Source organism: Spea bombifrons, chromosome 13 (genome assembly GCF_027358695.1).
Source record: "Spea bombifrons isolate aSpeBom1 chromosome 13, aSpeBom1.2.pri, whole genome shotgun sequence".
Lineage (NCBI taxonomy): Eukaryota > Metazoa > Chordata > Amphibia > Anura > Pelobatidae > Spea > Spea bombifrons.
The window spans coordinates 14,542,783-14,569,756 of NC_071099.1; the positions used below are offsets into that span (position 1 = coordinate 14,542,783).

The following is a 26,974-nucleotide window of genomic DNA, read 5'->3' on the forward strand; positions in this document are numbered from 1 at the left end:
AGTACCACTTGTGAATTTAACAGTTACTGATCAGTTTAAAAAACCTTTTGACTATTTAGCCCTGACTATTGTATTTCACTTGCAAACAGTTTTTTCTCCCCCTTTTCTATTCATTTGCAAACTATCCCATCCCCATTGTGTTTACTTGGAAATAATAAAAAAAAAAGCATTTCTGTTAGTGGGAGGAGGGGGGGGAGGGTGTTGTGCCTGAAAGTTGATGTTTTTGTTCTGGGAGCATGGGCTACTAGCAGAGAGGACTACATTTCCCATGATGCTCTAGTCCTTCACCCCACCTCTCTCTCTCTCTCTCCCCCCCTATCCAGTCCAGTATTATCCTACTGATCAATAGACCTTATTTGAATAATCTGTGAGTTTTTGGACTCAGGCCAATCAGCTGTCAGGGACCCATGATAAATCGCAATGCATTATTGATAATCATAATTACTCGGACATGCGCATTTCTCGGTGAAGGGGGGTAATTACCCGACTCTAGGAATTTGTTGAGTAGAAGGACATAATTGCTATTATTTGGCTTCTGATGCTTGGACCATGTCGAGGCGCAAGCAGGCTAAACCCCAACACCTCAATTCGGAGGAGCAGACATGTGGTAAGTGCGTGGGATGTGGGGGTCCAACTTCTACTGTCCTTCACAAACCCCTGAATGATAGTTTGGGGTTAATTTAAGCTTTTTTGATTAATTTTTTTTTGTATTTTTTGGAAAGTATGAGGTTTTTTTTTCCTGGACTTTCTCTTGTTGACCACCTTATTTTCCGTGTCCTACAAATATAACTTCGATTAAGTGGATTTTGGTTAATTTGGCAAACTGGAACATCGTGATCCAGCGCTGGAGACCTCAGGGGGTTCTGAGACCGTAATTAGAACGTTCGGCTTTAGAATGTTTTGAAACATTCGAATAGATATTTACAAATATTTAGCTTTTTGTTGCTATTTCCAGATCGCTTTATAAATAGTCCTATTTTGTTTTTTTTTTTTGATCTTCGCTATGGTTGAATCTCTCATCTCAAACCAAAAGCCACCTGTTTTTAACTCCTAGGCGGTCGCTTGTGGTATTTTTAGGGTGTATTTTTGGAGGGGGGTGTAAGCGTGTGATGGGGTACACTGATAGCCGATGTGTGCTGTTTTAACCCTCTCCTTGCTACCTACACTTTTTTTTTCTTTTCTCCCAAATAACCCATCCTATTTAGATCGAGATGTAAGTAAATCGAGTCTGATCCACAGGGGAATTTTAAGGTCTAAGAATCCATTTTTCTAGATAACAAGTAAAACACTAACTTTATTCTGGCTTCTTCTAGACCTTGTTCAGCTGATGTTGGTATATTTAACTTGTGTATATATTCGTATTTCCTTTTGATGTATCCCATCATATTAATATCTGAATTATAGATCGCGTTCTGGAATAAAGTGTGTTTGGGGGGTTTACAGTGAATGAGATCTGCTGTTTATCTTGTTGCAAATCAGGCTAACACCCCCCCCCTTAGGTCAGTTAGTATTAACTCCAGAAATAGGCTGACCAGAAGGCTATAAATGCCATGTTTAATGCATGACTGTTTCTCTTTGTGTGTATATGGTTGGGATGGGGGTTGGGGGGTGCATGTAAACCTCTGTGCACTGTAGGGGTCCCACCTCTATGAACTTTAAAATAGAGGCAGTAAGTAGTCGTCTTCATACACTGCCCCCCTCATACCCAGTTCACATTTTTTGGTCTAATTTTATTTTGTGTGTATAATAAAAGCCTTTATAGTTGGTGTAGTTGGGTTACCTTTCTGGTGTATTGTATTACTGTATCCATTGGAAGTTTTCTGTATAACTGGAACTATTGGTGCACGGGCGCCACCTCCTGGCGCATTATAGTCACTGCACAGTAAGGACGGTATAAATGTGGCCTTTGACTCCCAGGTGACATTTGAGCTTTAATTTGTGTTTTAAAATGCCCCTATTGTATAAAACCTATAAATCATGAAGGTAATGAAGACTGCATAAAACTTTGCACTCTTTATTTACATTTTTTCCCTTTTGCTTAAATTTGATATCCAATTAACACTTCAAGGAGTCAGCAGGTAGTATTGTGGATACAAATACTACATATTGCAAATTAGCATTTAAACAAAAGGGCCGGAATTACAGCTTTTCTTTTCTCAACCCCCCCCATTCTAAAATATATCTTAAAGCTCTCAACTGAGCATAGTTAACTTTTTTTTTTTTTCTTTTTTTTTTACTGAAACTTTTTTGTTCCAGTATACCCTGAACTGTATCTTTAATTCATTGAATAATTACAGTACATTTTGAGGTATTAAGGGAAACCTCATCACCACCACCCCCCTCCACAAAAGTCCTTTCCTATGGGTTTAACAAATCTAATTCATCACAGCAGGAGGTTGGAGGATGTCAATGAGCTACTCAAATGCCAGATGGTCAGACAGAGATCTGGAACTTGTGTTAAGGTTTTGAGCTAAAAAGGATATGTTTGGGGGAACTGTCCAGATTGTAGCCAGGTTCCGCACAAGCTGTTAAACTCGTGTTAAGTTTAATGTATTGTTTAGGTATCTTCTAGGGATGCCCTATCCCCCTAAGTACTCCTGACTTGTGTCAATTTGGTAGTTTCTAAGTTGTCTCTTATCTACAGTGTAACTTCTACTAGATCTCCTGTGATGTTTGTTTTACCTCTCACTACCAGCGAGGTGGTTTATTTTAGTCTTCTCAACAAGAGGGTTGCCCACCCTTCCACTCATCTCTGCACCAGGAACTGTGAACAATTACTGGTTGCCTTGTTGCTAGCCCTCAGGCGAAAGCCCAATTGACTTTTTTTTTTCTTCTTTGACTCGGCCTCCGATGTGAGGCTGATGTAACCTTTGCCTCCTCCTAGCTTGCCACGGGTGGTAATCTGATGTCAAGCTTACAATTAGGGCTTCCACAATTGACCTTGGCAGCAGGGTATATGTCTTAAACACAGCATCCCTGCCAAGTGTAGGAGCGCGGTTTCTTTCTGCTGTCATTGCTCGTCGGAGGTAAAGCAACTCTCCATGTAACAAATATTGATGTGATACGTCCCCCTAAAGGCGTGTTGGGGGGGGTGTTTTTTATTCCCCCCATAAATGTATAACTGAGTGTAGACAACAAAAGTTATTAGAACAGTGATTTGTGTCGGGGTATGAATGTCTTTGTGGGATCCGCATGGTACTCTAGCTATCTCTCACTCACACATACATTGTATTTATTTTTTTATCTCCCCCACCTCCTAACAATCCATTTGTTGATTATAATCTAGCCCCCTGCTGGATTCACTGCATTCTCCTAACTTATTGGATAATTAGATGCTGAGAGATAACAACATTCCAGAAATTTAGGGGCGGAGAAATGTTGATATCTGGAACTTTCTGGATCTCTGCTTTTGACAATGAAAGGGTTTTTTTGTTTTACCTACATTTGCTTGTTATAGATTGTAAACAGCAGGCAATCGATCAACATTTTAAGTGCTAGATTATAGATCACACAGACGTGCAGTGTGAAGATCACTTTTAGTAAAGTTACTTTATTTATTTCTTCCTTCTCTTCATCCCCGCTTATCAAGGATCATTTGGTCTCTTGTGAAATTAACTTACAGAGAAACTTAATTGACGGGTCCAACTTTATTTTAGTACTTGGAAGTTTCTTTACAAAAATTGGTTGTTGTGATAAATCCATCTCGATCGGATCACTTAACAAGGAAAAAAAATATATAATCAGTTTGTGTAATGGTTTTGAGCTGTGAATCCACAATCCACAAAATATATTTCTATAAATTAAAAAAAAATAATAATAATAATAAAAAAAAGCTTATAAAACCTTTTTTTACTGATGCAGAAAACAGGAGTGATGCCTATTAGGTCAAAGGTCTGTAGGAGGCGCTCAATAGCTGTTGTGAAAATGTTAAGTGTCTGTGTAAACATTGTATCACTTGGAAAGTTTACGCATTCGTGTGAATCCCCCTCCCCAAAACAAAAGCATTCTTTTCCAAGAAGTTTATGGTGTGACTTTAAGAATATGTATAGTGTGAACAGCTGGGCTAACTTTTGTTTTTTAACTTTTCTCTTTACATCCAGCTGACCAGCAAGACTGCCCAAATGACAATGGGGACTGTGAAAGGAAAGTAAAGATGTGCAGGATGGAAGAAACTCATGTCTGCGAGAAGTGTTGTGCCGAGTTTTTTGAGTATTCAGAATTCCTCGAGCATAAGCAGAGCTGCACCAAGAATACCCAGGTTCTTATCATGAATGATGGGGAGTCGGGAGTTCCTGGCGACTCCTGTACGTCCGCTTCTTCTGAAGATGCCTCCGAGCCGACCGATAACATCGCAAGTGACTTCGCGACAAAGAACTCTCCTGACCCGGTGGAGAAGCTGGATGTCAAGGCGGATGCTGCAAAACTTAAAACCGTCCCTCAGCCCGCTCCTAAGACCAATGGTCATGGCTACCTTTCAAAAACCAGTGTGTCGAACACGAACGTGACTTTACAGACTATCAACAGCACTAAAGTGGCTGTTAACCAGCATGTATCGGATGGGGTTACAACAACGACATCCAACCCCAACGCCATTCCCATGATCCTTGAACAATTAGTATGCCTACAACAGCAGCAACTTCAACAGATCCAACTCACTGAGCAAATCCGCATTCAGATAGCAATGATGGCTCCCAACTCCTTACACCCATCAATTGCCGCAGCCACAGACCCTTTAAAAGCTTTGGGTGCTCATCTGTCTCAGCAGCTGTCTGCCGCTGTTGCTTTAATTGGACAAAAAGCAGGAACGCAAAATCTTACCATGGAGTCTTTAAAGCAGGGCAAGCTACCTCATGCTAACATGCCCATACCGTCTAGCACTATTCCTCTAACGCTCTCCAACTCTCTCTTGAAACCTGAAGCTAGCAGAGGCCTTTCAAGATTCCCAAACCCTGTGCTACCTCATTCCCCTGGCACTGTTATCTTCCAGAATCCCCTTTCAGCCGCAGATTCTGCAAAAAAACTCAAAGGGAAGTTTCCGAATATGCCCACTCCTGAGAGCAAGCCAAGTAACGAAGACCAGTTCTTCAAACACAAATGTAAGTTCTGCGGCAAAGTGTTTGGCAATGATAGTGCTTTGCAAATTCACCTACGCTCCCACACCGGAGAGAGGCCTTATAAGTGTAATATTTGTGGAAACCGGTTTACGACCAAAGGTAACCTGAAAGTCCACTTCCAGCGCCACAAAGATAAGTATCCACACATAAGAATGAACCCATACCCCGTTCCAGAACATCTAGATAACGTTCCTACTACAAGTGGGATTCCATATGGAATGTCTGTTCCGTTGGACGAGTCAAACGTACTTGCGGATATAAAACCAGTCTTGACAAGCCATCCCGGCCTGGGAGTGAACAACGGCGTTGCGGATGCTTCGTTAGGAGCTTTTCCCCTCAACATGCAATCCAGGCCGTCTCCTGGAAGTGAAGGGGAATCCGTCTCATCTGGAGTTGTTGGTCATGAATCTGGAACTGACCAGAGTTTAAACTCTCCATCTGTAAGTGGATCGAGTGAGCAGGGTTCAGAAACCAACAAGCTTCAGCAACTGGTGGAGAAGATTGATAAATCAACATCTGATCCTAACGAGTGCTTAATATGCCACAGGGTGTTAAGCTGTCCTAGTTCGCTAAAGATGCATTACCGTACCCATACCGGCGAAAGGCCTTTCAAGTGCAAGATTTGTGGACGTGCCTTCTCGACAAAGAGTAACCTCAAAACGCACTATGGTGTTCACCGAGCAAATACTCCTCTGAAGATGCAACACTCTTGTCCTATCTGCCAGAAGAAATTCACCAATGCTGTTGTGTTGCAGCAACATATAAGGATGCACATGGGTGGTCAGATCCCCAACACCCCCATGCCGGAAGGAGCAGGTGATGACCTTGATTCTACCATTGATGAAAAGAATGGTGAATTGAGCAACAGCTTTACCGATGAAAATATTGATGATCTTGACATGGAAGAAGACTTGGAATCTGCAGATGCTCCCTTGGGATCTAAGCCGCCATCGCCCCAAGGTGAAACTCCTGCAGATTCTCCAACCGTTGTGTCCCAAGAGAGTGCAAACATGCCTCCAAGTCTGAATTTGCAGAGACAAAATAGTGTAAGGTCTAGTGAAAATATGTCCATGGAATGTGACGACTTGACAAACGACTCCTCATCAGTTGGCGATCAAGACCTTGTTAATGGAAAGAGCCCTTCACAGCCTGACTCTAGGGCCTTGTCACCAACCAATAGCCAAGATGGCAGCCTTCCGTCCAAGTCTCCTCTTTCTTCTAATGGTAATGATGATGTCGGTATGCCTATTAAAGGAGAACATCAAGAGAACGGCTTCTCTGATCCTGATGGAGATGGGGCTTTAGATTTGACCAATAGTGGCCTGGGTCGGAAGATCAAAGAAGAGCCAGGCATCCTGCAGAATGGAGAATTTGGTAATTGTGCTTTTCTTTGATGTTCTGTCTGGGGTTTTTTTTTTTTTTTTTTGTACAGTAAAATGTTTAAATATGCCCCCTCCCCAAAGTGCCAACACTTGTTACTAGGTCATTAATTGGTGGCGTACAATGGTGTTTCTAGAAACAGATTGGTTCATACACTAATCTAATTTTTCAACTGTAGTGTAAGAAGGTTTAACTTTGATGGCATTAACCTTACTAGTGTTGATTGGGTCCCTACATCCTAAAGCTCTGTTCTTCTTTAATTTCTTTACAGGTAGAAGTGCAACCCTGTATGCTGGGGCACCACCGGCACTTATAAAAATGGAAAAGCCTACAGAACGTGTCATGGGAACAGCGCAGTTTGTTGGGCCACCGATCTTGACTCCTGGAATGACGCCGCTCGTTGTTCCTCAAAGACGTTCAGCAAAGCAGCATATCTGTACGACTTGCGGCAAGAACTTCTCCTCGGCTTCTGCTCTACAAATCCATGAAAGGACACACACTGGTGAGAAGCCATTTGCGTGTACAATCTGTGGAAGGGCTTTCACAACCAAAGGAAACCTTAAGGTTAGTAATTTTTGGCTTTTGCCAAGGTTGCACCTTCAGTTTAAGTGGCTGTGCAGTCGTTTCTCTTACAGTAGACTGTTCATCTCATGAGTCTAAACACCAAGTATTAAATCCTCACGATTATATAAGCTTCAGGGAAGCAGACACGGCTTTAGTTTCAGGTTTTTATTTATTTTTTTGTTCATAAATATTCTAATAGCTGATTTACCTCAACAGGTTCATGTGGGAACTCACATGTGGAATAACTCTGCTCGACGGGGGAGAAGATTGTCCATTGACAGCCAAGTTCCAGCCCTGGGAAACGACAGCAAGAAAGTAGGGGATATATTTCCAAAGTATCTCGTCCCATCGTCGGTTAGCATGGATCCAACTATGTGGAACCAGTATGCTGCGGCTCTTACCAATGGCTTGGCGATGAAGACTAACGAAATATCTGTTATACAGACTGGTGGCATCCCTACGCTGCCAGTCAGCAACGGAGGGGGATCCATAATAAGCTCAGCCACAATATCGAACATTGATGTTTCTCAGTCTGGAGTAAGTCAAATGATGTCAGAGATGGAGGAAGCAAATACGGACAGTGCACCAAAACACCAGTTTACTCACTTCATGGAAGAAAACATTGCAGTGAACTAAAATGCGGGACAGTTTCTGGGTCAAAAAAAAAATGTTTACCTGACTTAAATGTTGGCCAGAACTCAACAGGGCTGCGGATAAAGTCACTAGGTCAATAATAACTAAAAGGAAGGACTAAGGAAAAACTGAGTCGGCGGCCTTTATCTGATGTCTCTTACTTTCCAAGGTCAAAAAAAAAATGTTTACCTCTCGACGCAAATGCTTATCGAGGATGAATTTAAAAACTCGTGAGAACGGTTTACCGCTTGTGGTGTTTAAAGGAAAACTATGCGGGTAGATATTTGTGGAGTAACCGCCATCCTTTTTAGAAGTAGACTTCTAATGTCTCCAACGTTCATTTTTTACTCTGAAGACGGACGTCTCCTCCTTCTGTGCATCGGCTGTCCAGGCTTGACGCTTATGTCTGTCCAGGTCCGATGTCTGCACTCTTAAGACTTTTATTAGTTCTGTCCCTGGCCTTTGAGGAGTTACTGTGTGAATGTGGGGTTTAATACTCAAAATTTGCAGTTTTTTTTTTTTTGTGAATATCCATTTTTATTTTCTTTAAAGCAATCAGTATTAAATTATGACCACTTTAACAATCTACCTTAATCATTCATTTATAATGGTTTCAGGAAGAGCTGTTTAAGTTTATCTACCTCATCTGTATATCCCCATTCCCTTCTACAGCTGTACATTAAATTAACTTTTTTGGGGGGGCGCACCAGGCACTGGAATTCTTCAAGTTGGACTTATTGGATTCAATTATCTTCTTCGTTTAAAGACTTGTTTTGAGATGTGTACATATGAGGAAAAGAAGCTTCCGAAAGGCCGAATTACCAAATACCAAAACTGTACTTGCACCTGACTTGTTGCTTCTTCATATCATTGCCATTTTGTGCCTTTCCTGGACTCGTCTGTTTGGACTCTGATTTTCCTGTTTACAATGTCGAATGAATTCTGAGAACGGTGTAACAGTGCCATGCTCGTGAATGTATTTTGTTTTTTATTTTATAGAAGTTTATGTAGTTGACACCTACTGAATGTATTATTGACTTAATTTTTTTTTCTTTTATTTTTAAATGATTTTTTTTTTTTCCCACAACACATGGAATTTACTACTGAAGAGTGACTGGATTAAACTGAAATTGGGATAAACTTTGGCATAATTGTTGTCTTTGCTTAGCCAACCTTACCGCCCCATATGGGAGCGGTCCAGTGTGCCTCTTTCCTAGCCCGTCTTTCAATGTTTGGCCATTCTACAGTATAGGCATGCCTCTTGATCTGTGCTGCATGCAATGTATTAACTCAAGTTTGATCCTTTTTGGTCATCTTTGCTTGTAGGATAATTGCGATGAATTTGGCCCATTTTTTTTAACCCTAGCGCGATTTTTAAATTGAACCTGGCTTCAGTGTCCTCCCATTATGAATGTCTAACCCTAGTGAGCTTCTGCTGTGGCAGGAGCTTTGTTTTCCCTGTGTAATGTAGTTTAACTATTTATGAAGTCTCCTTGCTCATTGGCTTATACTGTGGGTTTTTTTTTTATAGGGCCAACTCAGGGCTTCTTGTTGGGGATAACATTTCATAATAAGTGAAGGGAATGGAAACCCAAAATTCGTTCTAACACTCGGTTTAGTGAATAAACCCAAATGTTAACTCCTATGGGTATATAGGCTGAGGTCCACACTTTGACTTTTTCAAAAAGTGCTTGGTTTTGAAAGGTAACAGGATACTAAGCAGTGAAAGGGGCTGGCCGCTGTCAGTGTGCCCCTTTTTACATGGCATCCTGTGTACATTAAATACATCAAATACCTAAAGCGCACATGTTTGTGTTCTAATGACTGTTAGGACAAGAGTTGTGCAGCATGACTAACAACGCAAATTATTTATATGCAGGTGGCAACGACATCAGCCCATTACTTTTTGGGGTTATTTCATTGCATAGGGTGCGTTCTGCAAACGGTTCCCATATGCATTTCCCCATTTTGTATAATGGCTTTCAGGTAGCTGCATATCAGCCATTTGTATGAGTTCTCTTGCTGGTATTGGAACCCAATCTGCTACACAAGCTCCATGAACAGAATGGCCCAGTCTTAATCACCAACTTGGATTAACAAAAGTCTGAGGTGTGTGTGTGTGTGTGTGTGTGTGTGTGGTGGGGAAGGCTTCCTTTAGCAATGCCAAAAAGCATCATCTCCGTGTGGTGTTTGAGCAGCGAAAGTCACTCAAAATATCACACGAGTGACGATAATGGCGTCCTCCGGATAAAGGGAGTTTGTTGGGGCAAAATGAGAGAAAACCAGGTCTCGTCATTTACTGTATATAACGCTTCCCGTCAGGCCCTACAACGGAGCCGAGTGGGACAATTGCCCCAGGCGGCACTTTTGAAGGGGCGGCACTTTGCCGCCCCAAACGTTTTTTTTTTTTGTTTGTTTTTTTTAAGCGGGGGGGAAAAGAGGGGCGCCGAGTGGTTTTCGCTTACCCGCTCGGCGTCCCTCTCTCTCCTCTGCGGCGAGTCTCTCCGTTCGGTCTCGGTGCCGGCTTGTAATGCTGAGCGCCGGAAGTGACGTCAATTTCCGGCGCTCAGCATTACAAGCCGGCACCGTGGCAGAGCAGGGAGACTCGCCGCAGGACTGTTTAAAGGTAAGTACAAAGGGGGGGTAAGGGTAGATAATGCTGTTGGCGACGTTTAAAACGCTGAAGCCCCCCCCCCGGCGTCGGCAGGGGCGAGGGGCGTCGTTTTAAACTTCGCCCCAGGCGGCATTAAGTCTTGGGCCGGCCCTGCTTCCCGTAAAATACAACAATGCAGGACCCTCAGCCTCCGCTCTAACGGAGTTGGTGTGTAACAGGCGGGAAAAGGACACGTGACAATCAGTGGTTGAATAGCTTTATTGTTCATCCAAACAGGGACAAAGATCCATTTTGTAACCCATACCATTACTGCCACGTTGTAGACATCTCCCATCCCCACTGCAATCTAACCCTTTATTCAAACGCAATCGACGGAACAAAAACAAGCTCCGGTATACATTTGCATTATGTTTGCAAATTGCCGGCCGTGTCGCTTAACCCTGTTGTTGACAGACAGACAAACTGTTGAGTGGAGGATCATTTGGCAAGGATTCTAAGACTTTGTCCTGAGCTCTCCCTCTATGACTGTATATTCAGCCCAAAGCCCTCAATGAGGAGGCCATAAGCAAATGTTAAGCTTTATTTTGTGTTTGGAATATATTTCTACTTTATTCTGCAAAATGGCATTTTTCATAACCTTTTTTCGATAGAAGACCAAAGTCCGATTGCTTGTCATTCCAACTACAATTCCCATCCCGGAACCGTAATGAAAATGGACGAATATTGAACGTCACTGACACTCCAACTACATAATAAAGGTCCCTGTGAGTAACCCTAACTCTGTGTGAGAATAAGCCACCTTCAAAAATAAGTAAATGCACTTCCGTGGCATAGAAGCTGCAGCAAATGCCCTCTTCCTTGCGGTTGGGCTATTCTTGCCACTGATTGGCTGCTTGAAGCAGCCAAAGAGCGGCCAGGAAACTGATCCCAATAAATTCAATGGGTGCACCTTCCGCTCATGCCCACATGAATAGACCACCACCCATGGCGTTTGCCGAGGCTGCGATGGAGCTGATTGGAGGTTAGCATATCATGTTACCTTTTGGAGCAAAGTCCAAAAATACCTTAACTGGGGGGGTTTTGCCTTCAAAAGCAGGAAGGATAGGTAGAAGGGTTGAAGTTTATGGACTTAGGTCTTTTTTTCAACCTAAATTAATGTTTTTATGTGCGAGGAGGTATGTTTGACCAAAAACATCTCCACCGAAAAAAGCAATGGGGGGGTTGAACAAAATGTAAAGAGGCCGCACAGCTATTGTATGCATTAAAGCGGTGGCTGGATTGTCCTTCAAGGCTTTATGTAAGACCTTATATTTGTCTTTGGTTTTAATATCATTAATGGAATTTACCCCCATCCCCCCCACCCCCGAAACTTCTTAATAGCAGGAAACAACCATTGTATTCATAATCAACTCATGAGAGCGTCTGTAAACCCAGCACAGATCGAGTGTCACACCTCTCGACCAATCACAGGCTGCCTCACAACAGATAAGCTTGGCTTTAAGGCATGCAAAGTTTATATGAACAACCTCATGGGTGTTAAGGGGTTAATGCCCCCATCTCCTTTTTTATTTATTGCATTAGAATATTTCAGATACCTTTATTTTTTTGCTATCTCTGCTTTAATTCAGGTGTTGGGAATGCTGTGTCGGAGATTCCATTAAAATTGGGTGGAAAAGTGGGAGTTTTACACAGTATTCCACAGATTATATGTATTGGGCATTAAAAGGTTAATATTTTTAATGGCCTCAAAGGACATGGCTATAAATATTCATGCAGCCCTTTCCATTATTCAAGGATTTTTTATTGGATGTGACTCTTAGATTCCGGAAAATTTGATCACAAAACCATTTTATACAGCGACGTAATCGCGATTTTTTTTCTTCGTCATTTTTTAGTTCTGTCTGCAACGTCACAGATTTTGTGACGTCCCTTTGTCTCTTACTTAGTTCTTTAGTTCTTGGTCGTGTATGTTTAATTCCTTCACCGTATTAACCTCTACCACTTCCGCTGGAAGGCTGCTCCACTCATTCACCACCGTCTCAGTGTAGAAACACAGTCTAAATCGAATTGAATTCTTGTTTGCTGCTATGTAAGGCAAAAACATTTTTAATGCAGCTTTGCAATTTTTTGGGGGGTGGGGAGCGCATGTTTTGCAAAGACAGTATCTTGTGCTCTGTAAATTTATAATTTGATGTATTTTAAAGACTGCTGGAAAGCTGTCTCGCAGGGTGTTTAACATTCATACCCATTGTACAGCGCTGCAGAATATGATCGCGCTATAAAAACAATAAATAATGATAATATTAATTCATAGGTGTCCTTTTTCTAAATGGCCACTCTAACAAACCCCCAGCCTTGGTGGAAAGGTAGGATAGGGTTAATTTAGGCGCATGTATTTTAAAGACTCCTGTGAAGCTGTCTCGCAGGCTGTAGAATTGTGGTAGCGCTATATAAAACAATAAATAATAACAATGATAATTCATAGGTGTCCTTTTTTTAAATGGCCGCAACTAACAAACCCTCAGCCTTTGGGGGAAGGTAGGATAGGGTTAATTTAGGTGCATGTATTTTAAAGACTCCTGTGAAGCTGTCCTACGATGGCGATATATAAAACAATAAATAATAATGATAATTCATAGGTGTCCTCTTTTTAAATGGCCACAATCAAATGGCCTCAGCCTTGGGGGAAGGTAGGATAGGGTTAATTTAGGTGCATGTATTTTAAAGACTCCTGTGAAGCTGTCCTACGATGGCGATATATAAAACAATAAATAATAATAATAATAATAATGATAATTCATAGGTGTCCTCTTTTTAAATGGCCGCAATGAAATGGCCTCAGCCCTTGGGGAAAGGTAGGATAGGGTTAATTGAGGTGCAGCCATTGTCTCTGATTGAACACAGCCGGGGCTGGGTGATGCAGCAGTAGCACAGCGCCTACTAGCTGCCAGACTAAGGAAGTTACCAGGAGATCCAGAGGGTTGGAGGGAGACTCCACCTTCCTCCTGCAGTCCTAACATTCCCATTTCCCAGCAACACCCATAGCCTCAGCAGCCAGCATGACGGATAATATCCCCCTGCAACCTGTCAGGCAGAAAAAGAGAATGGACAGCAAACAGAAAAGGGGGTAAGAGGCCTGAAATACTGTGGGTTCCGGTAACCGGTGCCTTCTCTGGTGTTAGAGGGAAGGGTGGGGAGGACATGTCTCTGTTGTGATACAATGTATGCAGGGATCACTTCCTACTGCAGCTCGGTAAGCTGCAGGTGCTGCGGCTGTAATCAAATCAAAGGGGGGCGAAGTGTCACCTACACCCGGAAAGGACAGCGAATGACGGTACGACTCGATTAGCTAGAACAGACAATGGGAGCGTTATTTAACCCTTTGTTGTCGAAATGAATGAGAGGTGTGTATATAACGGAGGCCTTCGCGTACGAAACAATATCGTATGTATCCATATCTGTCGTCGGCTTTATGTTTCCTGCATTTATTTTGACTGGACAAGCACCTTTTTCATGTATTTCAATGCTTTCTGGTGTTTATTTGGTAGATACGTAATATATGTGGTTCGCCGTATAATGTAGGGCGTGATATAGTGTTTATAGAACAGCGTTCATATTAGAAGGGGGAAAATCACCTGAGGAGAGCAGATGGTATGCGCCTCCACGTTCCCGGGTTTGTAGAGCCGCCCAAAACCCATTTGGTGAACAGTAAACGGAATTTGCGTACCCCCAAAGGCACTTTGTAGAAGCACGTGAAGGAAGCACAGAAGGGATCCGGTACGAGTACAAATACCTTCAGAGGTTTATGTTAATCTTGACACCCCAGTGGCTATATGTGGAATTGCAAGTAAAACAAAAAAGACTTCCTCATAGTGGCCCATAGTGCTCTGATTTAATGTTTGTGAGCCAATCTTGGAAGCTTTGCAGTTCAACCTTCTGCCACTGGGGTGTCTTGAGTAACATGAACTTTCGGCAGCATTTACACCCCAACTAGATTCTTTCTAAGCTCCTTTCAGGTGTTTCTATTAGAAAGAACGGTGAGGGAAACGGGACAACCCCCTCACTTCCCCGTGTTGAATTAGGTACCATCAAAAGTGTCTCACCAGTTTAACGTACGCTGACTTGCTGGTTGTAGAATCGCTGATGTCATGCAGTGATGTCATACGAGTGTATGAAATCACATAATGACCTCACACAAGGCACTGTGGTTGAGGATTGTGTTAGACAGGACTGGACGGTGTATTCACCCAAATGCGTTTGGGGCTGTATTATTACTGGGTCAATTTACTGGTCTTGGCCAATGGATTTTAAAAAAGAAAACTCACTGAATTGGACCCGTGTCATATCTTCATAGCTGACCTCATAAAACAGCTGGCCAAATCACCATATTTGGTAGTATATATTCCAGTGGATTTGATGAATTTTAAATGAATGTATGTTGTGGTTATGTTATGGTTTTCAGTGTTTATGGAAGGTGGAATCTGAACAGATGTGACGACACACACTGTATAATCAGGTGTGGTGCAAACGGCGTTCTACTGTATACAGATACACCCCTCTCTGCTCTGGAAAGTCATACAGAATCCTGCCAGTGACCTCATATAGAGTACCTCCCAAGTGTCCCTGATTAGCTGATACAATCCCTTTTTGAGTCCCAAACCCCTGTGTTCTACTGCTCCAAAAGCCACGATCATATGTTTAAGAACAACTGGAAATGTGGTCTATTCATTAAACCTGATGCCACTATGCATTGTAATGGGCGCACCTGAGTGAGTTCCTCCTGCTGGAAGGGCTGAGCTGACCCTGTAAAATGCATAGTTTAATCAATGGCAGAAGTTTAAAGAACTCTTCCACCTATGTCTGACGCCGGGCCAACTCAGGGCTTCTTACAGGGTTTGTCCTTGATAAAACACAAGAGATTTCGTGGAAGGAAACATTACTCCCCACTATTAATTATAAATTAATTATAAAGACGTGTTGTGTATATCGTATCATGGTGGCAGTGTATACAGTCTACATACGTAAATACCTATGAGGAATAAAATGAAGACACTGAACACTTTCCTTATTGCCCAACGATGAGTCTCAACATGGACCAGGTCAAGACAAACCAAGTCCACCTGCTCATGTTGGGACCACCTTCAGTACTGATCCTGATGGAGTCTTAGGTGTCAAAGAACTGGCCGAGTTGGCCTGGTTTGGGCTGGAGGAGTGAAGTAAGGAGATGCTTTTGGTAAACTAAGTCCACTTTGTGTTTCGACAATGTAGAACCGGAGCCAAAAACTTTGTTATTGTTTTCATGGAGGCTTTCCTCTATATCTGACGTGGCGTCTACCTCGTGCTCGGCCATTCCATGTTCGGCTTATGTTAGTTTGCTGAAAATTACATAAATATTATAACATTTGCGGTGATGCTGTAGGGCACAGAAGAGGACACGTGGTGGCACCAACATGGGTGGTTATTACTTGTTAACTTTTAGCTATTTTTCCACGAAACCCGGCTATCGGTTATTTATGAAACAACTTAATTCCTATTAAATTCATAAAAAAACAAGGTATTTGAAAAATATATGTCGTAAGTCCTGCGATTTAAACTGCATTCTTTCAAATTAGGCCCAAAACACGTCCAGTTTAGACATACTTCTGAATCCATTGTATGAAGGGTAATGAATATGTTTCTTAAACTGGTTAAACTGGAATTTCTTGTATTCCTTGTCAGAGCCTTGTTGTCGTTCTATCTGGAAGAAATGTCCACGTGTTCAGAATAGCCAATTTTTCTTAACCTGTTCAATGATCTTATAACCGTAGCCCCCAACACTACAAATGGCCCAAGGGGGGCACTTTTGCTTAGGGTGCGAGGTTAGAGACTTGGCTAACAACTTTGTGACTTATTGGCTAAATGTCTCATATTCTACTCTGATTTAATGCTATCTTGATATCTGAGCACACCAACTGGTGCTTCTCTAACATCTATATCACAGCCGATATCCCTGCTTGAATACAGGTGACTTTATTCAGAATATCTTGACAATTTGTGGTTTCCTTTAAAGATCTTTTTTATAACCATTTGGTTGCCACCATTGGTGAGTTACCACAATGATAGTCTATAAAAGAGGGTCATAGGAGATGAAAAATCATCTGGTAAATACAGAGACAGTTGAGTTGAAAGGAATCCCCAGTGAAGTGCAACTGGAAAATAGTAAATACCCCCTGGATTACAGAGGTGGGGTAAATATGCTTTTTGAGAAGACAAGTTTGGAGTAAATGGCATTTTAATTAGAATAACAAAAAGCTTCTAATAACATATACATTTTTGGGGGTGAGCAACAGTTTTGTGCTTAGAGTATCTAGGGATACAAATACTGTCCTTTTTGGGGTATATTGGGACCCCAAGTCCTGATAATCTTGAGGAGTAAGCAGGAAGAGTCTGAGAGTGAAACATGAATGTTCCGTGCGCCCATATTGCTGGAAAATCAGTTTTGTTCTTCTCTCTCCTCGTCTGTACCTCTAAATATATCCACCTTTGGCGCCGGGAACTAAAGAGAAGACCTTTTGTATGAAGATACAAACACCTCCGTAGGTCTGGAGGGAATTCTCACGCGGGAAGGTGGACATTATAAATGACATTGTTGACTCAGTTGTCGAGAGACTTGGCCAACTCATTGTGTAAACAGTCTTCTGTGTGTCCGCCAACTTTCCGTGCATCCTGGTGGCGCACGTTTCGTCTTGCTTATCATCATATGTTGTATTGTGGACGTGATATACAATCGTAAAAGGACACGCAGGACTTGAGAACTTTTTAAAGAGTTATAAACATGTATTAATAAATAGAATTATTTTTTTGCTTATTATTATTATTTTTTTATTGCTTATTTCTATTTCTTAGACAATAGAAAGAACATTTCTAAAGCAAAATTAAACAGATTCTAAAATGTTTGGATCAACCTGTTTAGTTAGCTTAATGACTTAAGCAAATCCCTTTTGCCTAGAACAGGGGTGTCCAACCTGCGGCCCTGCAGCTGCTGCAGGACTTCATCTCCCATAATGCTCTTTCAGCTAAGGGGCTGGCGGAGGAGTATGGGAGATGTAGTCCTGCAGCAGCTGGAGGGCCGCTGGTTGGACACCCCTGGCCTAGAGTGTCTTGATCACCTACAAGAACGATCCTACACATATCTGCTGGATCAAACAATCACTGCTGCCAGCCCAAGTAGAAGGCTAGGGGTATTTCCTCTAAATCACTTGTGTTGGTTGGGAGAAACAAACTCCCAACGTGATAATCACTATGACCTAACTCTTAAAGTTCTTCTGCTCTTAGGTGCTGTGAATGTTTGGGGTGCTGTGGCCGTGGAGAACTGAAACCTCGGACAGTTTGGCTCGGACACCCAGAAAAAAGGGAGCAGAGGTATCCTCGAAATGTCATCAACAATCAGAAGTACAACTTCTTCACATTTCTCCCGGGGGTAAGAACTGGGTTACTTGTTTCTCGAAAAGCCTGATTCTCCATGAGTAGGGAAGGAAAGTTATATTTATGGTGGTGGTGGTGGCGGCGGCGCAAAAAGTATGGTGGTCCTTGGGGGTACGGTGAGATTATTTACCATGCTCGGCTACACAATTGTCTCATTGTGAGCTAATTCTCTCTAAGCATTTTTTAATACATCACTTAATTCTACTCTCTGAGACCAATCTCTTAAAACCAAATAATATATATGTTTTTGTTTTCTCTTGCCTTTTAATGCCATGACCCACCCCAAACACATCACGGCCCGATGAAGACTAATGACATCGCCATAAGAGTAGCGGTGATCGGTATCTCCAGGTTCCTGGGTGGCTGTAACTTTTTTTTCCGCTCTTGTTTCTTTGTTTTCGTGAACAATGTGATGAGTGTGAGGTTGAACATATACTAATTTATTTTCAAAATATCAAGGTTCTCGGCATGTGTCTGATCTCCTGCTGCTTCTCCGGTCACCAATACATCAGCACCACCTCCCCCAACCACTTAGGAGACTTGTTGCAGGCTGGAGGGTTCGGTGAACTTAATTGTTTGACAGCAGGGGGTGCAGCAGATGTGGGGGCTTTGGCCAAATGTATCATTTTTTTAAATCTTTTTTTTTGACATTTTTTTAATGGAATTTCAAAAAAAAGTCAAAACAAATAAAAAAAAAAAATGTAAATTAGATTAAATTATATTTTAAAATTCCACTTTTTCACATTACAGTTCTTAATACTGTATATAATATTTTACTATTCATTTTTTTTTTCCATTTAAATATTAAAATTCGGTCTCTGTTTCAGATCCTTTTCAATCAGTTCAAATACTTTTTCAATCTCTACTTCCTGCTCCTGGCATGTTCGCAGTTTGTGCCGGAGATGCGTCTCGGCCCTCTGTATACCTTCTGGGTTCCCTTGGTGAGTAAAAAATATCCACATTCTAAAAATGTACTTAGTTCTTAATTCTACATTTATTAAAAAAAAATGAGAATATGGATAATTTAAAGGGACACGATCAGAAAGAAAGAAATATTGCTGTGTTTTAAACGTCCAGAAATACTACCCCATGTGACTAACGTAGAATTATTACCCTTATAAATGATGTCTGAAGAAGAGGGAAATCACATTTTGCCGTGTTTATGCTATCAAAAAATACAATTCTAGTCCCTTTGGAAATTTTATAAATCATTTCTGGGGTATATTCTGAAAGTATTAATAGTTTAAAATGCTGGTGGGACCCTTTCATAGTCAGACTCTCTATAGCACCATTTAGTAGAAAAATGCCAAATCTGTCCACAAGGTAACTATAATTACAAATAAATGCTGTTTTGTTTCAGGAGTACTCCATCCAGTACTATATATAGATTTACATTTCACCAACCAAAGGAACAAAGTGTATCCTAATTAACGGTGGGGTCCTGGAAATTGTCCTGTCTCCTTGCAAGAGTATAGGTGAAATAAAAAAATAAAATAAAAAGTTACTCAGAGGGTGGTAGATAAATGGAACAACCTCCCGGCAGAAGCAGTAGAGGTAACTTCAGTGAGGGAACTGAAACATGCATGGGATAGACAAATGGCTCCTGAATCCAAGACGAGACCAACGACTGATTAATGTTTTTGGAAAAACTAGTAGACTGGTAGATGGTTCTTATCTGCTGTCAAATGTTATGTTTCTATACAGTTTATAATTAATATATCATTGTCTTTCGTTGTGTTACTAGCCTCATAGGTCGAAAAATTTGCAAAAAGTTTTAGAATTTATCAGGTTCTCCATCGCGGTGACTTTATTCTATACCTAGAATGCGAATACGTCTAACTGAATTACTGAGACATTCGTTTTTCCCCTCTCTCTCTCTCTCTCTAGGGGTTTGTCTTGGCCGTCACCATTATTCGCGAGGCGGTGGAAGAATTCCGATGTTTCTTACGTGATAAGGAAGTCAACTCGCAGATCTACAGCAAACTCACAACCAGAGGTCAGATTTGTGGCCTCTCTATGATTCTCGCTTCCTCTCCGAGGCTTGGAGAACGGTAGGGAACTTCTGTTGGCCAATTACTACTGACAGCTAAAAAAAAAAAAAAAAAAAAGAAAGCTGCCCAGGGAGCTGAGGTTTGTGGTAGAACCTTCAGGTGTACTAATTGGTTATCTTCCGCCCCTGTTTCTGTCGAACATCTGTACTATTTCTAGTTGAGTTACATCTGGACAACATCGAAGCTCTTCACTGCCAGGAGAAAAATCTCCCTGGGCTATCCTGAAAAACATATTATTATACATTATTTTTTTTCTTTTAAATAAAAAGTATTAACTAGTAATAACTGTTCAGACCGGGAAAGATAATTGCAAATTGGTTAATCTGAAGTTCTCTTAGCTTTCATTAAATCGAAGATGTGACATGTTCTCCAAACCTCCAGGAGATGTGTTTTCACTTTTACTGGTAATCTGATTCCAGAAGGTCAATTCCTGTTTTCATGTTAATCCTGATAAAAGGATCAGTTAAATTAAAATTAAATCCATGACTACGTGATTCATTTCCACCTGTTAGTCCATGAACCTGGGTACAGTATAAGTGTTGTCCGCGTCGTGAATTGAGTTTTAGGTTCCTCATCGAATTGCTTGGGAAACCCAATCAATGAAAACAAGCGTTTCATGAGATTAACCAGACATTGGTCATAAAGTTGACTTTAGCTGATAATTTATCGCATGCCACTAATGGGGAGGTGGACGCCTTTTAAGGTCTTATTATAATTATTAAGATCTGATTAAAAGCCCTCAAGAATTTGGCACCTTGGTCAACACAAATAGACTTGAAGCACAAAATAATGGTAACCGCTACGAAACACAGAGGTCGTGCTTGGATTACAAATGATAAATTGTATATCTTTCATAAAATGTGTGGATTAAATGATGGAGTCTATACATCTCCTTATGAGACCTAGATTTATTTTTAAACATGATCCAAAATGGTGAATTAAAATGAGTTTTCGGACAAAAAAAAAAAACAAAACATAAAAATATTTTTTTAAAATTGTGTTTTTTTTTTTTGTTTTTTTGGTTTTTTTTTAGGTACTGTGAAAGTCAGAAGTTCCAGCATTCAAGTTGGAGACTTAATTATTGTGGAAAAGGTTTGTTCCTATGCTATTTCTACCTTAAATTATGAGCATTCGGAAATTTAAATTCCAAAAAACACATGGATCTTCAATTTTTAGAGTTTTCTTATGAATTTTAATTTATATAATCTCCTATACAATCTGTTTTGTTTTTGGGGAGAGGTTGTGGGTTCTACGTTGTTCACATATATGTATATAAAATACCGTAATTGTACTTATTTTTCTATAGAATCAAAGGATACCGGCTGACATGATATTTCTCAGGACATCCGAGAAAAATGGTAAATGTGTACTATAAGATCTGTTTTTTTTAATATTTTTAAGGGAGGCGATGGATCTCGGTTTACTAATGAATGTTCCTCTGTTTGCAGGGTCCTGCTTCTTGCGTACGGATCAGCTGGATGGTGAGACAGACTGGAAGTTACGTTTGCCCGTGGCCTGTACGCAAAGGCTACCCACGGCAGCTGTAAGTACACAGCGCCTCTTCTTAGACTATGCTCAATACATTCCAAGTGTCCCTCTTTAAGGGAGACAGTCACTCTTTGGTCTCCAAGCCCTTCTGCCCCTCTTTCCTCCCCTGATGCCCCTCTTTTCTAGGAGCTCGGAATGTTTGCTGGGTATGAGGGTATCGCAGGGTTCTACAGCCCTAAAAGCCCCGATAATGTGTATAGAAACAGCATGAAACGTGTCTCTAGTTTTCCAAGCAGAGTTGGTTGACATGACCGGAGAGCAGATGTCCCAGTCCAAAGACGCAGTTGTTACAATGGCTCAAAAAACATATTTGCCAAACTCGCCACGCTATTAATAAAGCCAGCTTCCCCTCAATACTCATTTTTCTTCATTTTATTAAAATGAAGAAAAAAAATAACCTGGGAAGGTAGAAAACCAGCCTACATCTGCCTAAATCAAGGAGGCCCAGCTCTGGATTGACCCTGATCTATGGTGACATCCCACCAATGAGAAGAAAACCGCGTTGTAAACAAAAAAAATCATTATTTATAAGTTTTCTAATGTTAATTTGTTCTACTTTTGCTACACTTTTTTAGTAAAAGCAAGTAATATACCCAAAATAATTCATATATTTTTAGTAGAAAGAACTCTAGCATTGGGCCACCGTGTATGACTCCACGTCAATCTGGGCATACATTGACCCATTAAATTCTATTTACCGAAAATGACCAGTTTAAATTGCCAGGTCTTGTAACGTCGTCTGTCAATAATTAATTCATCGCCTGAGGGTATCCAGATGGTTCATCTTTCATTATTTCTGGTGAAGTAAAAATACGTTTATTCTAAGAATAACGCCGCTTTTTCGCGGCTATGAAGGAATGTTTATGTTTCACGCACTAAACAAACACGTGGAGGGGGTGGAATTTATTGGCGACTGTTCAAATATTGGATATCTGTCCCTTTATCGGCAACCACAGAGGGTCATACAATAAGTCTTTTGTCACCTTGCTATACAGATGTCTCTCGTACATGTGACAATCCTAGAATCTCTGTGGACTGTAAATGTTAAAATGTTTTCTTTTTCTTGAATTTTTCTTGAATTTGTCCTAATAGTGTTAATTCAACACATATAATTTATTACTTTGAAGAAAAAAACAAAAAAGTCAAATTTTTTTAAAAAAAATTTGTGTACAATATTCCAAAAATCCCTATTTTTATTTTATTTTCTAAATCTGAATATAGCTCTCCTACTTGAAATATGCACATTAAAACTTTATTATTTTTGCTTTACTTAAAGTTTTAGAGCTATAAGGTGACGCTTTGATACCACGTAACTTGTAATGAGTATTCAACAGAATTAAAATAACATTTTGGGATGGATAAAACTTAAGGATAATTATAATACCTTTCTATTAATACAATTCCTAATAGAAATCCAATTAAAATAATATTTTGGGATGGATTACATTTAGATAATTATAATACATTTCTTTTAATAAAATTCCTAATAGAAATCCAATTAAAATAATATTTTGGGATGGATTACATTTAAGGATAATTATAATACATTTCTTTTAATAAAATTCCTAATATAAATACAATTAAAATATTTTGGGATGGATTAAATTTAGATAATTATAATACATTTCTTTTAATAAAATTCCTAATATAAATCCAATAAAAATAATATTTTGGGATGGATTAAATTTAGATAATTATAATACATTTCTATTAATAAAATTCCTAATATAAATACAATTAAAATATTTTAGGATGGATTAAATTTAGATAATTATAATACATTTCTTTTAATAAAATTCCTAATATAAATCCAATAAAAATAATATTTTGGGATGGATTAAATTTAGATAATTAAAATACATTTCTTTTTAATAAAATTCCTAATATAAATCCAATTAAAATAATATTTTGGGATGGATTAAATTTAGATAATTATAATACATTTCTATTAATAAAATTCCTAATATAAATACAATTAAAATATTTTGGGATGGATTAAATTTAGATAATTATAATACCTTTCTTTTAATAAAATTCCTAATATAAATACAATTAAAATAATATTTTGGGATGGATTAATTTTTAGATAATTATAATACATTTCTTTTAGTACAATTCCTAATATAAATCCAATTAAAATAATATTTTTATAATGGATTAAACTTAAAGATAATTAATACCTTTCTTTTAATAATATTCCTAATATATTTATTGTGGAAAACTTTGTTGGGAGAAAATGAATTGTTAAGTAGTTAACACGGTTGTTTTCTCTTGCGTTATATATTTGTATGGCCGTAAATATAATTCAATGTGTTTACTGTACAACATTAGATTTGCTCAAACAAGTCCACATTAATTACTGAATGCCATCATCCAACTCGCTTTTGCCTTCTGTAAATGTTCTAGGACTTGCTTCAAATCCGATCTTACGTATATGCAGAAGAACCGAATATTGACATTCATAATTTTGCTGGAACCTTCACAAGAGTGAGTTCTTTTTTAAATTTATTTTTCAAATCTTCCCTATTTTTATTATATATAGAAGCTTTCCTTTGTTTTCTATAGAAACCAGCTCAAAACGATTATTCAGAATATATAAGTTCGATTTTAAACATCTAAAAATGTCATTTAATTTAAAAACATTTTAATTTCTTTTTTTTGTTATTTCTTTTGCTTATTCGTTAACGTGTCACCTCAGGGAACGTCATACCATCATGAGCTATCTGATGTTGATTAAAATGGACCATTTGATGGGTTTACTGAAATTACCCCTAACGTGAACATAAATGTGTTGTATCCTTGTCATAACAAACCCCCGACCTTCCGTTTAAGAACGCACACTGGGGTATGAGCAGTTTAAAGCCAAATGGTCCATCCTCGTATAAGTCTTCTCTCTGAAACCCATTTTTCTAAATGTTCTTTAGGAGGACAGTGACCCCCCAATTAACGAGAGTTTAAGCATTGAAAATACCTTATGGGCCAGTACGGTCATAGCTTCAGGTAAGAAAACGATTGCTTTCTTTCCTCTGGACGTGTTCCCTGCATGTTAACAATTTAATCCCTGATTTATTTGTCTATAATTGAAAATAATTGTGTCTGTCATTGAGAAAATTAGTGTCAAATTTATTTTTTTGGCAATTGTGTTGACTTCAGGAGGGAACAAAGTGATGGGCGGTCATCCCTCCGGGACATTTTTAAACAAAGATTAACCAAAAAAGTAAAATAAAATCAATGATTGCCACCGGTCCTTGTAATCTATTGTGTTTGTTTTCAATTTCCAACGTGTATATCCAGAGCTGAGAACACATTTTGATTGAGTGAGCAGCGCACAGGACTTCTTACATGATATCGAGAACTTGACGGCGTATCGAGTCGTTGGATTAATGACTTAATTTAAGGAAGCTTTACTCTACTGAGAGGGCTCTTGGGCAATCGAGCCCCGCGTTGAGCTACTGCTCAATGAATCTCTCATCTCTCCAACCGAGAGAATCCTATGGTTATCTCCCAAAGAACTCTGAGACATGTAGTTTTGTTACCTACAAATATCCTTGGTTCTTGGTTTTCTTCCTTAATCATTTAAAATGTATAAAGCAATGAAGAAAGTTGGGCGAACCCACTTTAGTAAACTCCATCTTGGTCCCAACCTCTCTTCAGCGTTGGGATCTCCATCATGGGCCACAGTAAGTGGTGAAGGGTCATGCACGCATGATGTTCTATTGTGAAAGTATGGTGGACCCTACTTTAAGACTCGGTGGGATTGCGTGGGCCCTAGATGTTTGCGCTTTGATATATCGGGTCCAAAATGTTGTTCTACTTGTGATTTCTTTCAGGAACCGTCATTGGTGTCGTTTTATACACTGGACGAGAACAACGCAGCGTAATGAATACTTCAAATCCCAGAAGTAAGGTATGGACACCAGTATAGTAGATATTAATCTTTGTGAGTGAGAGTGTTAACTAAAAAGGAGAATAAACATTTTACTTTACAGAATTGATAAATGTCCATGTCTTTGTTTTTAAACAATATTTTCAATATGGAGTTCATGAATATGATATCTTCCTCTAGAGTCTGGCACCAGTAGTAAGTTAGAAGAACACTGAGATATCCTGGACAAAAATGTAGTTGATACATGATTAGTTATAAAATGTACGGTGGTAGGACCTCGACACAGATGATTACCCTTATTCCGTACAAAATCCCATACTTGGAAATCTAAAGTGATGGAAATTGGTTCTCCTTCTCTTTGATTAGATTGGACTCTTTGATCTGGAAGTGAACTGCCTGACGAAGATTCTGTTCAGTGCTCTGGTGGTGGTATCGCTGGTCATGGTGGCTCTCCAGCATTTTGCAGGCCGTTGGTACCTTCAGATCATCCGGTTCCTCCTCCTGTTTTCCAACATTATTCCTATTAGGTATGGATAGTTCTCACCATTATTAATATTTTTCCCCACAATTCTAAATTCTTCTCTAACCACTTATTTTCTTCAGATGAGTGTGAAACTGGCAATTGTCACCCACCAATGTAACATCAGATAAGTTTTCTAGGATCCATATCCCAGCACGCCGTGTCTTTAAGGCATGCAGCCCCCTTTTAGTTCAGTTTATGGAGGCTGTGTGACTCAGCGTAAAACGGCCAGTTGGGGAGATCAAAGATCTCCCTTGTAACCGGCCCATTGTGCGGTGGGACACCAGGGGGCTTGATCACCAGAAAGGGCAATCTGCCCCCCCAGTTTTGCCCTTGGCCTAGGCCAGGATACATTACTGCCCATCTATTAACCAAAATAACCAAGTTGAGTGTTTCAGTAGAAGGAAAGTTTTCGCTGTGATATATATATTTTTTTATCAGTTTTGATTATCACTAAATAAACATGTTAGGCAAATGCTGGTGGAATTTAGGAGCCAGACAGAAACTTTTGGAAACCAGCCCCAATCACCTTTTTCCTTAAAACCCATTGTATGGAGCTTTAGTTGTGATACTTGTAGGACTTTCAAAAAGTATTAGGAGAAGTTGTTGAGTTGTAGGCTTGTGAAGTGATGCTCGGTTCTTGATGCACAGCTTGCGTGTCAATCTGGACATGGGGAAGATCGTCTACAGCTGGATGATTCGCAGAGATCCCAAGATTCCCGGGACGGTAGTGAGATCCAGCACGATTCCCGAGCAGCTGGGAAGGATCTCGTACTTACTCACCGATAAAACCGGTAAGCAGACAGGAACTTTTTAGGGATGAAATGAGAGCCAAATGCTTACTCGCAGGTCGAGGTGTGGAATAGCCTCCCAGGCTTCGCCAAATCATCCAATAGCCTAAAACCCATGAAAATGAGTCTTCCAAACTTCTAAAAAAAAACCCAGAATGTATCTGTTTATTGGTTTACTAATTCCTATTTATTCTGTTCATGTCTACTAGTGTTTGTTTTTTTTCTGTTTACTTTTATTAAATCTGTATACTCTGTATGTAAAACCGCTTCTGGATATAGCTCCCCAGGACATCTAAACGAATTCTTCCTAGTAAAACACTTTCTAAAAAGAATAATACATGTAGCTAAATGTTCTCCTCCCCTTTTCTCTATATGCCCCTCTAATAACCATTTTTGGTTTCTGTTTTAT

The 26,974-nt window shown here is 39.9% G+C and overlaps 2 protein-coding genes across 2 annotated transcripts in view; both read left to right on the forward strand.

Moving 5' to 3' along the window:
* Positions 1-392: 392 nt before the first annotated feature.
* Positions 393-8,831, forward strand: SALL4 (spalt like transcription factor 4). The gene is made up of 4 exons (XM_053453987.1): positions 393-607; positions 4,101-6,488; positions 6,766-7,058; positions 7,275-8,831. The coding sequence occupies exons 1-4, from the start codon at positions 550-552 to the stop codon at positions 7,692-7,694; spliced, it is 3,159 nt and encodes a 1,052-aa protein (XP_053309962.1). The 5' UTR covers positions 393-549; the 3' UTR covers positions 7,695-8,831.
* Positions 8,832-13,274: 4,443 nt separating this feature from the next.
* ATP9A (ATPase phospholipid transporting 9A (putative)) overlaps positions 13,275-26,974 on the forward strand; it is a 31,383-nt gene continuing 17,683 nt past the window's right edge. The window contains exons 1-12 of the mRNA XM_053452839.1: positions 13,275-13,432; positions 17,620-17,764; positions 18,597-18,710; positions 19,657-19,765; positions 20,854-20,912; positions 21,127-21,178; positions 21,269-21,363; positions 23,775-23,855; positions 24,293-24,368; positions 25,199-25,275; positions 25,621-25,781; positions 26,426-26,568. Coding sequence (XP_053308814.1) covers positions 13,365-13,432; positions 17,620-17,764; positions 18,597-18,710; positions 19,657-19,765; positions 20,854-20,912; positions 21,127-21,178; positions 21,269-21,363; positions 23,775-23,855; positions 24,293-24,368; positions 25,199-25,275; positions 25,621-25,781; positions 26,426-26,568 — 1,180 coding nt within the window. The 5' untranslated portion in view covers positions 13,275-13,364. The remainder of the gene's footprint in view (positions 13,433-17,619; positions 17,765-18,596; positions 18,711-19,656; positions 19,766-20,853; positions 20,913-21,126; positions 21,179-21,268; positions 21,364-23,774; positions 23,856-24,292; positions 24,369-25,198; positions 25,276-25,620; positions 25,782-26,425; positions 26,569-26,974) is intronic.

Excerpts from the sequence above, each read along its gene's own strand:
- SALL4 (XM_053453987.1), top strand. The coding sequence starts at position 550 with ATGTCGAGGCGCAAGCAGGCTAAACCCCAACACCTCAATTCGGAGGAG. Across the intron at positions 608-4,100 it reads TTCGGAGGAGCAGACATGTG|CTGACCAGCAAGACTGCCCA; the intron begins GTAAGTGCGTGG and ends CTTTACATCCAG. Across the intron at positions 6,489-6,765 it reads CCTGCAGAATGGAGAATTTG|GTAGAAGTGCAACCCTGTAT; the intron begins GTAATTGTGCTT and ends ATTTCTTTACAG.